Source organism: Belonocnema kinseyi, chromosome 6, assembly GCF_010883055.1.
Source record: "Belonocnema kinseyi isolate 2016_QV_RU_SX_M_011 chromosome 6, B_treatae_v1, whole genome shotgun sequence".
Classification (NCBI taxonomy): Eukaryota; Metazoa; Arthropoda; class Insecta; order Hymenoptera; family Cynipidae; genus Belonocnema; species Belonocnema kinseyi.
The window spans coordinates 14136766-14150573 of record NC_046662.1 but is presented as its reverse complement, the minus strand read 5'-3'; the positions used below and the strand labels follow the sequence as shown (position 1 = coordinate 14150573).

The following is a 13808-nucleotide window of genomic DNA, read 5'->3' as shown; positions in this document are numbered from 1 at the left end:
TTTAGATTCTGTAAATTAATAATTTACTCTTAAAAATGGAGACCTAAAATGGAAAATTTTGTAATTAAAAGATTTCAGAATACGGATTGTAAACTGAATGATATCATGATTGAAGAAGTTAACAATTAACAATTCTTAATTGGAAGTTTTTTCTTCAATTTTTACTTTTTTTTCATGTTAGTATTTATTTTAGTAATTTTTATACTCTTTTTAATTAACGCGTGTCAGGTGGAAGGTTTTCCAATTATTTAAACAAATTTGTTTTACTTTTTATACGATTCGTTTTGATTTCTCATTAACACTGTCCTGCGCGATTTTGTCTCCATAATGTTTATGGTAATTTTTTATAGATTTTTTAGAACTGATTAAGAATATGGCTACACAAACATTTAATCACGTCATTTTCTAAATTGGAAGAGGCTATTTCTTCGTTTTAAGATTTTTATTTAGTTGAAGCAATTCTTTTGTTTTGAACATTTTTATTGACGTTTCATTTTTAAAAATTTTTTTTAAATTAATGCCACTACTAACGGGTGTTGAGAGTAATGTTTTGTTCGCAGGAATATTGACCTTTTTTTCATCATTTTCATTTGTTTAAACAATTATTTTTCACCCTGTTAATTGTGATAAGTTATTCTTTTCAGCAGTGGATTACACAATTAACGAATTTTAAGAGTAATAGTTTTTATTGTTTTGCTTTTATAATTTAAAAAACATTTTTTAAAACTTTTTTATTTTTAATTTTTTTTTACTATTTAAAGAAAATGTACTTCTCCTATCTAAACATTATTAATACAAATTTAAAACATTTTTTTGGCATGAACAAATTTTTTCTATTAATTTCTTTCTTAGCTTGTGCCGTTTGTCCAATAATTTTATTTTTATTTTATTTTTTATGATAAAAACCAAAACTAAGCGTTTTATCACAATATGATTAAAAATAAATTTGTAGCTCTTTTTGTGAACAACTTTTGCTTAATTATTTTTTCTTGTTATTTGTGTCCTTTGTCCAAAAATTGAAGTTTTTTATTTTTAATACTGTTTTTTACGAATAAACCAAAAACTGCGTGTCCTATTAAAAATTGGCTAATAACCAATTCTTCTTTGGACGCAAAATTTTGATCCCTTTATTATTTTGTGTATTTTGCAGAGTTTGACCGAGAAATGAAATTTACAATTTTCTATTATTTTGTTGTGTAATCAAAATGAAAATTTTCGACTTTTCACGAAAATTGAGAAAGTTGTTATGATAATTTTTTAGGGCTTTTTGAACCAATCAACGAATTTTTAATAAAGTAGTTTAACTTTTAATCAAGTAGCTGATTTTTCAACCAAAAATGTCTATTCTTCACGAAAAATGTAATAGATGACATTACGATAAAAAAGATTTTAATTTGAAATCACAAATTGTTGAACTCAACCAAGAAAGCTAATTTTTCTACAAAATTCGTACATTAAAAAAAAAAGAAAAATGAAGACTTAACAAAACAGTTGAATTTTATGCAAAACTGTTAAATTTTCAAGTCAAAAAGACCCATTTATTACTAAACGGTTTAATGATCAACCCGAAAATATGAATTTTCTATTACAAACAAAAAATCTTCAACAATATAGTTAATTTTTCAACCAAACAGATGAATTTTTAATAAAGAAAAATATTTCTGTAAAAAAAAGAAAATTTCTACCAAATTATTGAATTTTTATACTGAAAGACGAATTTTCTTCAAAAAAGTGAAAGTTTTAACCCCAAAATACAAACATTCAATCAAATACTTGAATTTTGAACCAAATAGTTGACGTTCCTCCTGAATTATGGAATTTCCACTCAAAAAGACGAATTTTCAAAGAAAAAATTTCAACTGAGAAGGATGACTAAAAAAATTGTTGGATTTTCAACAAAATAATTTACTTTTCAATCGAATAATACAATTTTGAACCAAAAAAGATTAATTGTCGAACCAAAATTGTTATATTTGATTTTTCAACCAGAAAAGATTTTAATTAAAAATAAAAAACAGTTGAATTTAACTAAAAGAGACCAAAATTTTGTACAAAATAGATACATTTTTAACAAAAGAAAAGAATTTTTAACGAGTAGTCACATCAAAAAGAAGAATTTTGTACTAAATATGTAAAATTTCAAAGCGGAAATAAGAATTTTTAACCATAAACTTGATTTGAATTCAAATATTTGACTTATTTACCGAATAGTTGAAATTTCAAGCCCAAAAGGGCAAATTATTATCTACAAAACAATTTCTTTTTTTAACCCGAAAATATTAAATTTCAACAAAATGTTCATTTTCAACAAAATCTTAATTTTTCTATGAAAATAAAAGAGATTTCAACCTAAAAAAATTCCATTCTGAAAGAAACGAATTTCCAACAACCCATCAAAATTTCAACTAAAAAGCATAATTTTTTAACTAAATTTTTGTATTTTCAACATAGTAATAAAATTTGTAAACAAAAAGATGAATTCAAAACCAAAAATGTTATGGCTTATTTTTCAACCAGAAAAGATTTTAATTTGTAAAAAAAAACAGTCGAATTGAACCAAAAAGTCGCAATTCCAGTGGTACATTTTTAACCTAAGAGGTGAATTTTTAACTAAAAGTATGAATCTTGAAACAAAAAAATTAATTTTGAACAAAGTGGTTTAACTTTGATACAAGTATGTGATATTTCAACCAAAAATAATTTTTATTTGAAATTAAAAACAGCTGAATTGATCCAAAAAAGATGAATTTTTAATAAAATGTTTGAATCGTAATCCAAATAGTTGCATTTTCGCCCCAAAAAGATCAAATTTTTGCTAAAAGAAATCGATTTTGAAACCAAAAATAGGAATTTTGTACAAAACAGTTACATTTTTAAACCGAAAATATGAATTTTCAGTTATAAAGTTAATTTTCAACCAAATGGTTGGCTTTTCTACTAAATTGTTGAACTTTCAAGCTGAAAACACGAATGCTCTACAATGCAGTTGAATTTTCGATACGAAATGATAGATTTCCAACAATAAAGTTCATTTTCAAGCAAATTGTGTAATTTTCTCCCATAATAGTTAAATTTTAAAAACAAAAAGGAGAGTTTCCAAATAAGCATTTGAATTCTTATCCGAACAGGATAACTTTTGAACAAGATTGTTAAATTTTCCAAAAAATAAATTCTTACCCAAATAATGATATTTTTAACTAAAACAGAGGAATGGGCAATAATAACTGTTATAGTTGATATTGAAAAAAAACTATATTTTTATTTTAAAATAAAAAGCATTTGAATTAACCAAAAGAAGACAAAATTAAAAACAAAAATCGTTGAATTTATATCAAAAGGAATATGAATTGTCGAACCAAATAAACGAATTTGCAGCAAAGTAGTTGAATTTTTAACCAAAAAGATTTTTCAGTGAAGAAAGAAAAAAAATGTCAAGTATATTATTGAATTTTCAACCAAAAAAATCTACCTAAAATTGAACTACTGAAAGTATAATTATTTATTTTATTTATTCCAAAGTTTATTATTAATCATATTTTTTTAAATGTGCCAAAAATATATTTTTAATTTTACTAAATTAAACATTATAACAAAAGGATTGAATATTTAACTTAGACATTCAAAAAGAATGAACCATAAAGATAAACAGGCAACAATGAATTTTGATTTTGAGATTCTTGTTTCATGCTTTTTTTGTTTGAGATTGCAGAATATAAAATTATTTCTAGAAAGATAACTTCTTTGTCATCAAGCACGTTTTCATTATGAAAAAATGTCTGCTCCTTCCAGATTTACTTTTTCTCTAAACTCAACCTGAGATACAGAAATGACGACTTTGGATCCCCAAATGAACACATACAAGTCCTTTGTGAATACACTGGGCGAGCCCAACACAAAGGATGAAATAAAATTAAAGGCCGCTCAAGAATTATCGGAAAATCTAGACACAATTCTCGCATCGCCTCACTACCCAGCCTTTTTGGCACAACTAATGAAAATATGCCTGCATATCTTGCGAGATGGCCAGCCACAATTTATAGCTGAAAATCATTTGTACAAAGTTCGAAAAATAATCCTAGAAATTCTACAGAGACTTCCGAAAAATGAGTATTTTAAACCTTACGTCTCAGATAGCCTAAAAATTTTGTTAAAACTTTTGCAAACTGAAAACGAAGAGAATGTGGTAATCTCTATAAAAATCATCTTTGATCTTTACAAACAGTTCAAGCCACCTTTTCATCCGGAAATTCTACAGTGTTTGCATTTCATCAAATTAATTTATAATCAGCTACCGATTAACATGCCGAAAATGTTCAGAGTTAAACCACCTATAATTGTAGACAGTCTGCAGGATTTAAATATCGAATCACATCTTAAACAAATCTTCACAATCACTACGATTCAGACCACAAAGGCCTCTTCCGATGGGAATCAGGTGACCTACAATATCGTACCAAGATCAGCTCTTTCATTAAAATTCCTACAAGATTTTACACACATTATCGCGTTTTGGCTCCGTATGTACCGACAAAATGTTGAAAAAGTCTTGGTAGAAATTGTCCCTCTCGTTGCAAAGGCCATCATCCTGGAACCGAATTTACAGGAAACAGAGTCCACAGGTTTTAATAAGGAAGTGTTCCTCGACTTTGTGTGGGCGCGGATTAGATGTCTTACGTTTCTTGGCGCCGTCATGCAAATTTCTCCACATCTAGTTCGTCCACACAGCAACTTGATAATCAAAGGAATCTTTCGGCTTTTCAATTCGTGTCCTAAGGAAGCATCAAACATCCGAAAGGAACTTTTGATTGGAATGAAGCATTTTATGGGAACCGATTTAAAAACGAAATTCATCCCTTACTTGGATATCTTGTTGGATGAAAAAACTCTATCAGGATCTGGATGGATGACACACGAAACTTTTAGGCCCACGGCGATCATCACAGTTGGAGATTATGCTCATCACGTTCGACATCAGCTTTCTTTTCCTGCTATCAAGAAGGTAGTGAATTTCTTCAGTAAACGTCTTCACGATCAAAGTCTGCCTTCCACTGTACAGATCTTTTCCTCCAGGGTGCTTTTCAACTTTATTGAATGTATTAAAGTCCAACCAATGACTGAAAATAATCAAGGGAGAGAGCTTTTAGTCAAAATTTTGGAAGTTTACGTCCTGAAGTTTGAGGCGATCGCGAAATTGATTTTACCGACTCTCGTGAATAAGTCAAAATCAATTGCAGAATCCGAGCCGAAACTGGAGAAATTCCAGCGAGGCAACTTAAAAACTGATGTGCAAACAATTATAGCAGAAAATAGGAATGTGATTAAGTATCTCGTTTTAGGAACAAAAAGTATATCTTATAAACTTTGTGAATACAAGCAGGGAGATGCATCCTCGTCGAAACAATTTCATCCGAAGGACACTCTGCTCTTTATTAGAATGCTAAAGTGGTCGCTTCAGGCTTTAGATGTCTACAAGTTTGATCGTCTTGAGCTCGCTCAAAGTCAGGGAGAGCTGCAAAAACTGAAACTCAAAGAGGAGAAGGAACTTCTGGATCATTTCTTTCCCATATTCACAATGATGAATCCCCTGACATTCCGGGAGATATTCTCGACGATGATTGAGTACATGATGGACTGTACTTTCAAAAATAGGATTTTGGAGACAATCACTAATGGATTTCTCGTCAACCCAGTAATGTCTCCGATTTTCGGTGCGATCTTGAGTGAGTATCTCTTGGAAAGAATGGAGTACATGGCATCCAACAATGATAGGAGCGATTTTTACTTGCGATACTTTAAAATCGTTTTTGGAAGTGTTTCCTTTTCCCCAGTTTCAAGTGAGCACATGCTTTGTCCGAATCTGGAGAAAATTGTAAGTAACGCCCTGAAATTTGCGACTACAGCAAAGGAACCACTGCGCTACTTCCTGCTCCTACGGGCGCTCTTCAGATCCATTTGTGGAGGATCTCATGATCTTCTCTATCAGAAGTTTCTTCCTCTTTTGCCGAAATTGTTAGAAGATTTAAACAGGTTCCAATCCGGACTTCACAAGCATCAGATGAAAGAATTGCTGATTGAACTTTGCCTCACTGTTCCTGTTAGGCTTAGCTCTCTTTTGCCTTATCTCCCGAAACTGATAAATCCTATCGTCTCTGCCTTGAGTGGTAGCCCCGAAATAATGACTCAAGCCTTAAGAACTTTGGAACTCTGCGTCGACAACCTTGAACCCGCTTTCTTTTATGCCCAGTTTCGACCAGTAGTTGCAGATCTGATACAAAGCTTGTGGCGAATTATACGAGATCCTTCGGAACAGACAGCTCAGGTGGCTTTTAGAATACTTGGGAAGCTGGCAGGAGAAAATAGGAAAGTCTTGATAGACCCACAAAAGATAGAATACACTGAGGAGGCAACAAAAGTTCCAGCGATCATCACCACCTTTGAAAAGTATTCAAGACCGATTGGTTTCTCTGTTGATAAAGTAGTCGCGGGCGCCTACACGATTCTGAATTCCTCTGCCGATGTCTTCTACAAAAAGCAGGCTTCGGATATCATAAACTCTTATTTAGCAGCCTCCATTACGATTAATGATGATTCACAGACATTACTTGGCTTCTTCAATCACGCAAGTTTTAAAGAAGCGGAAATAATTCGTCAGCAGGGTCCTTTTTGTATAAACGAAGTCTGTGTTGCTAGAAATGTTCACAAAACAGCACTCAGTGGACTATTTCTCGCCGTGCTTAATGCAGAATTGAAGACCTCAGTGCTTGGAAATTTAATTTTCTACCTGAGGCACTACACGATGGTGGCAATTGCTCAGCAAGCTGGACCTTTTCCCCTCGTAGGCCGACAAGCTTTCGCACGACAGGATCCTTTAGTCATCATCGACGCAATCAAGATCGTGATGGGTCACGAAAACAAGGAACTGAGCAAATTTGGACACCTCGCCTTGTTGCTTATTTTGGAGACTGCGACGACAATTCTTGGATCCAAAGAACGAGCATGTCAGCTTCCTTTGATGGAATATCTTGCAGAGAAGATGACCTCCCTCTGCTACGAACGAGCCTGGTACACCAAACTTGGAGGCTGTGTGGCCATCAATTTCTTTTCGGAAAAGATGTCTCTCAAATGGATTCTTAACCATCTCATCAACTTCGTCAAAGCTCTTATTTTCGTCATGATGGATTTAAGCGAGGAAATATCGAATGGAGCAATTGATATGGCCAAGACCAATTTGGAAACATTACTTCGGATCTGCGCTAATCCCGAGATTGAGGAGAAAAACCCAGAGATTCTGGAAACTCAGCAAAAAAGTCTTCGAGAAGCAACTCGGGAACTGATGAGGCAAATAACATCTCCGCATTCCAATGTTCGAGAGGAAGCGATCGCATTACTTGGACTTCTTGCTGAAATACGAGGAGAAACCTTGATAAGTGTGATGGAACCACACAAGGATATTTTAGCTGACATGATACCACCAATAAAACACCGATTAGTTGATCAACCAGTGAACACGCAAATTGGACTTATGGAGGGAAATACCTTTTGTCTGAACATCAATCCCAGTTTGTTTAGTGTCAACTTGGAGATACCTGAGCATAAAATGTTCTATCAGGATCTTCTTTTTATTATAATGTTCCCGGATGATCGTTTGCTCAGGAAACCTTGCTATAAATCTGTGACAGATTTCACTCCTCTGAAGAAATCCGCTATTCGAGCTTTCGCTTCGTATCAAAATCTTTGTAAATGTCGCGATGACATCTTCAAGGTTCTCTACACAGCTTTGGATAAACCAAATGAAATTAGAGAGACTGCGTTCGAGTGCATGAAGAAACTCAATTCTGTTTTTCCAGTGAAGAAAGAACTCGTCGATGCAAACGTGGAATCAATGATTGAAAGTTTTAAAGATCCTCGGAATATAAAGACAAATTCCTTGAAACGTTTAGTTTACATGTCAGAAATTTTTCCATATGTTTTTAGCGGAATGCTCTGTGATCAAATGTTTCAACATTTAAAGGTATTTCTGGAAAATCTAGTTGAAGCGAAACAAGGCATCTCGAAATCTGGCGAGATCGAGATGAATATTGTGATGATTATTGAATTGCTGGAGAAGACACCCACAGCTTCTGCGAAATGGATCAGCCCGATTTGTAAGACAGTTTTAGGGGCGGAGAAAAAGTTGATGATTGAAGCGTCTAGTCCTTTTCGTGTTCCTGTGATGAGGTTTTTATTGCGATATCCATCAAATAGTATGGAATTCTTTTTAAAGGATAATATCCAGATCGATTCTTGTGGTAGGTTCTTGGAGTTTCTATTGAAACATGAAGAAGGAAAACCGTTTAGGGATTGTATTCAAGAAGACCCGGGGCAATTGAGAGAAATTCTTTTTGAGTTTTGCCGATCTGATAGTAACCAGAGTCTGGCCGACAAGAGTGAGCTTCGTTATAGAGCAATCAAGATTCTATCCATTCTGAGAAAATTCGATAATCAGTGGTTGCCTATGCAGAATGATCTGATTCTTATAATAAGACAAATTTGGGAGGACGATGACTACCAAACTTTGCACAGAAACCTCGATTATATCGACACTAGGCATTGGAAGGAACCGAAGCTCATCGCCAAGATACTGCTCCACTTCTTTAGTAAAAATCCCAACGATATTGATCTTCTTTTCCAACTTTTAAGGTCTTTCTCTGGTAGTTTTACAACAGATTTCGAGTTTTTGAAGGAGTTTTTACAAAACACTGTTGCTCAGGATTACACAGTCGAGTGGAAGAGAAACGTATTCTTCAAGTTTGTGGAGTACTTTCCGAAGTACTTTATCTCACAGGAGTTAAAGGCTTCGATCTTGAAGTATATTCTTATACCTTGCTTCGCAGCCAGCTTTGAAAAAGGAGACGGTACGAAACTGATAGGAGGATCTCCGACACCCTACGAAGATAATCCAAACAACGTTGTCTCGGTCTTCATCAACCAAATCATCGCCACCGAGAACAACAGCAAAATTGAAGACTCTTTGAGGATTTACGTACTCCGATTCGCCTGCCTTTTAGTAGAGAAGGCCTCGCAACATATTCATGAAGTGACTAATAAGACTCAAAGTCAAAAAGTACGTCGGTTAATGTGTTTTGCTTGGCCCTGTCTTTCAACTGAGAAATGTGTCGATCCAGTGAGCAAGTACCATGGTCACTTACTGCTAAGCCACATCATCGCCAAGTTTAGTATTAGCGAGAAAATTGTTGTACAAGTGTTTTACAGCCTTTTAAAGGCTTTTGCTGTTGAAGCAAGACTTGTTGTGAGGGAGGCTTTTGAAGTTTTATTTCCGGCATTAGCACATAGGATGAAGGAGGGAAGCACGGTGATGCATACAAAGAATGTCATCCTTGAAGACGGATACACGTCAAACCACCTTTGCCATATCTTGACTACCATCGTGACGAATTACAAGGCTTACTATCCAGAGAGACATCAACTTATTCACACCCTAGTCAATTCAATTTCCAAACTTGGTTCTGCTCTTTCGCTTGAACAAAGAACAATAGCTGTCGACATTTCGGAGACAATTATCAAATGGGAGTTGGAGAGGGTCAAGAGTGAACCTGAAAATTTCGAGGCAGAAGAATATGAGCCAGCGAAACGATCGTCGAATGAGATTCTGGCGGGTACAAAACGCTTTGCAATTCAAGGCGGAAACATCTCTCCAATTCCAATCAAAATTGAAGCAGCACCGAAAATAAAACTAGACACGGTGAATCGGATCGACAGTCATCATGCTAATGTGGTTCTCAATTTCCTTTTTCAACTATGCTGTGAGTTGAATCCCACCAGCCCACAACAAGCCAATCAGATAGATTTTCTTACAACGCGATCTGTTAATCTGTTAAAATTAGCTTTAAATCCAAAGATCTGGTTTCATCTTTGCAATTTTAAGATTTCTTGGCTCCAGAAAATCTTTTCAAGTCTAGAAACATCTCAGCCGATTTATCAGCCCATATGCAAAGCATTAGAACTGCTGCTTACGTTGATCGGTTTAATGCAAAAAGAACAGGTTCTCTCAATGTTTAGTGATTTGGAAAATGAATTGGGTGCTTGCGTCTCAAGTAGCAACATGAAAATTCAGAATCTCGTCTTTGCATTGTTCTCCAAATTGATGAAGATCTTCCCACCGGAACCCTTTTTTTCTACTGTTGCTTGTCAGCACCAAGAACTGGATTCGCTTTATCAGTCCATAGCTAAGCTCATACGAGATGGGCTCTCAAATTATGAAAAGGACGTAAACGCTACTTTTAGTTCCTTGTCCAATTCTCTTACGCTGTTGAATGCTTCATGTACAAGTAATCAAAATTACATCGATGGATTGATGAGTCTCTTTATGAAAGTTGTCTACAAAATAACAGTCATCCATACGAATTCCAGGCAAAATCAAATTGATAGTACGGGCAGCGATCTCTTGATCTTGTCTCTTAATCTCTTGAAGAATAAAATTGGAGTGATGGATGTGGAAGACAGGAAAACGTTTGTGAATACAATTCTTGTTGCTCTAATTGGCCGCTCACAAGATCTCAAAGTCATGAAAGCAATTGTGACAATTCTCGAGGAATGGATTAGGAACAAAGATCCTGTGATGATGAGCCAGCATCCATGTTTGCGAGAAAAGTCGCTCCTCCTCTTTAAGATGATGCAAAACATCGAACTCCGGTTTCCTAGTGATTTAGAACTTGTGTCTCCTTTTTTGGATATTATACTTTTCATCTATAAAGACAAGAGCCTCAATACAACCGAGCTGACCATGAAATTGCAGCCGGCATTTTTAAGTGGTTTGCGCTCAATAGATCCCCAGATCAGAATCAAGTTCTTTGACGTATTCAACGGATCTATGGAACATCAACTGCTCGATAGGCTTTTCTACATCGTTTGTAGTCAAGGTTGGGACATGATTGGTCGACACTACTGGATTAAACAGTGCATTGAACTGCTGATGGTCACAGCGAGTCATACGTCTCAAATTCAGTTGACCGACGAGGATATTGTTCTGCCAAGTATTAAAAGTCTGATGAATTTGACAGAGGAGCCTAATAATTGTTTCATGGATACATTTATGAATGAAGAACCCGAGAAGGAGGAAAAGGATACGAAAGACTTGGATTTAGATTTTAAATTGGATTCTGAAGGAAATATCGCTGGACGATTGACGCTAACTGACTTGGTTACTAAACATTGTCAGTTTCTCGATAGGATAAAAAGTATTCGTACTCTCGAGTTCTTGACTGCAACATGCCATCTTTGTCATGTAGATACAAACCTTGCAGAGCAAGTTTGGTTAGATACGTTCCCTAAACTTTGGGATATTTTGAGTGAAGAGGAACAGCTTAATTTGACTGAAGAGGTGGTGCCATTTGTGTGTAGTGGTTCACACCTAATGCAGAAGGATTGTCAGCCGAGTGCAGTTGCTACCTTCCTTGAAGCTTTGTCTAGGTGCAATCCTCCAATCCCGATGAAACCAGCAATCATGAAGTACTTGGGAAAGTCGCATAACATTTGGCATCGCATGACTCTGGGGTTGGAACACATGATCTTGGAGTCCAAGCCGCAGGAGTTCGATTGTTATGATTTTGAGCCAGTAGATAATCCAAACAATGAAATTCTTGACGCTCTTGGTGACATGTATTCTTTATTAACAGAAGATGACATGTGGTCCGGACTCTGGCAGAAGCATGCTCATTATAAAGAGACCAAGCAGGCTATTGCCCTCGAACAACAGGGATTTTTCGAGCAAGCTCAAGTTGCCTATGACTTGGCGATGACAAGGTTTAAAACTGATTTTGTTACCAGCTCAGCTCCTGTCAATATACAAAAAGAAGTGCTTCTTTGGGAGGAGCATTGGATTCGTTGTGCCAAGGAACTCGGTCAGTGGGATTTGCTTTCACAATACAGCAAGACGACAGCCTCGAAAGATCCGTTCCTAATTCTCGATAGTTCCTGGAGACTCTCGGATTGGAACTTGATGCAAGAGTCGTTGGAGCAAGTAAAACAGAAAGCACCCAAGGAGATGAGTTGGAAAATCAACCTCTATAAAGGTTTTCTAGCGATACATTGCACTGAAAATCAGAATCTGATTGGTGTTAAAAAATGCGTGGAGATGGCTTCAGTTTCGTGCATTCGTGAATGGAGAAGACTTCCTCACATAGTTAGCCAATGTCATCTGCCAATTTTGCAAGCCACGCAGAAAATAATTGAACTCCAGGAGGCCATGGAAGTCCAGCAAACATTACTTCTTGGAAAGGAGAAATCCTTTCTGCCTCTAAAGTCGATCGTCAAGACCTGGAAAAATAGGTTTCCCTCGATCGCTGACGACCTTCTTCATTGGTCGAATATATTTGCCTGGAGAGAGCTACACTACAAATCGGTTATCAATTTCTTCGACTCGCAGCCCGACGAGGCCAGAAATCTCTCGAAGCACTTTGTTCACGCCTGGGCACATACGACCAATATGTTCGGGAGAGTCGCCAGAAAACATAATCTCAGCAGCGTGTGTCTCGATTCGTTGACCAAAATTCATGGGGTCGAAAGTGTGACAATAGTGGACTGTTATCAGAAGATCAAGCAGCAGGTTAAATGCTACTTACAAATGGCTTCGATCAGAGGTAACAACGATTTAAAGAACGCATTGAACTGCATCGAGTCTACTGAAATAGGATATTTTAAGAAAGGGATGAATTCGGAGTTGTTTGCACTAAAAGGGAAACTGTTTTCCCTCATGGGCGACTCTGATGAAGCCAACAAGGCATTTTCGGCTTCGGTTCAAATGAACGAAAACAGTGTCAAGGCCTGGGCTCTCTGGGGCGATTATCTGGAGCAAGTGTTCATTGGAGAACCAAGCCAGATTGCGATTGGAGTCTCGGCCATCACCTGCTTTCTGAAGGCTAGCAAACACCACAACGAATCAAAGTCAAGGAAATATATTGCAAAGGTCCTCTGGCTACTCAATTATGATGATGAGAATAAATCGTTGCTTCAACAAGTCGACAAATCTGTCTGTGAGGTTCATCCAATTCACTGGCTGCCCTGGATCCCGCAGATCTTGATGTGGCTTGTGCATGTCGAGGGAGAGGTGATAGTAAATCTCTTGAACGTGATTGGGAGGATGTATCCTCAGGCTGTCTACTTTCCAATAAGGACACTTTACGTGACTTTAAAGGCGGGGAAAATTCAAGGTGTAGTTGAAAGTCAAGTGGGAAAGTTGCAGCAACAAGCAATTAGGATTGAAGCATCGAAGCCAATGGTGAGGTGTTCGACGATTATGAAAAAACTGAGGGAAATTCATCCGACGATCATCTCGAGTTTGGAGGCAATTGTTGATCAAGTGACGAGGCTTCGAGAACCTTGGCATGGTGAAGTTTTGAGACACTTGAGACAAATCTTGACCAAGTGTTATGCCGTTATCTTTGAGAATCAAGACACGCTCAACACAACTGACGTGAGAATCACATCGCACATTCTCTACATTATCAAGAAACTCGTCGCAACGTTTGGCCTTGGCATGGAGAACATCTCTTCTCAAAATGAGAATCGCTCAGCGACTTCCGAGGCTTTGGCAAGGAGGATACAGGTCACTTGTCAGGATCCGGTTTTTCAGAAGATGAAGAGCGAATTTGCCCAGGATTTCGATTTGAATAAAGAGCAAACAGCTCTAGTCTGTCATCTGATTCCAACTTTAAAAAAGTGGATCAAGATTCTGGAGGACAAGGCCAAAATTTCACCTAGGTTTGTTTTTTAATAAAATTGAAGTAATTATTTTTTCAACAGGTTCATTT

General features: G+C 36.3%; 2 protein-coding genes across 2 annotated transcripts in view; both read left to right on the top strand.

Moving 5' to 3' along the window:
• Positions 1-3826: 3826 nt before the first annotated feature.
• On the top strand, positions 3827-6165 carry LOC117175272 (transcription-associated protein 1-like). Its single transcript, XM_033364980.1, has 2 exons — positions 3827-6094; positions 6160-6165. Exons 1-2 carry the CDS (start codon positions 3827-3829, stop codon positions 6163-6165), a joined length of 2274 nt encoding a protein of 757 aa, XP_033220871.1.
• LOC117174778 (transformation/transcription domain-associated protein-like) overlaps positions 6146-13808 on the top strand; it is a 28425-nt gene continuing 20762 nt past the window's right edge. The window contains exon 1 of the mRNA XM_033364132.1: positions 6146-13758. Coding sequence (XP_033220023.1) covers positions 6176-13758 — 7583 coding nt within the window. The 5' untranslated portion in view covers positions 6146-6175. The remainder of the gene's footprint in view (positions 13759-13808) is intronic.

Excerpts from the sequence above, each read along its gene's own strand:
- LOC117175272 (XM_033364980.1), top strand. The coding sequence starts at position 3,827 with ATGACGACTTTGGATCCCCAAATGAACACATACAAGTCCTTTGTGAAT.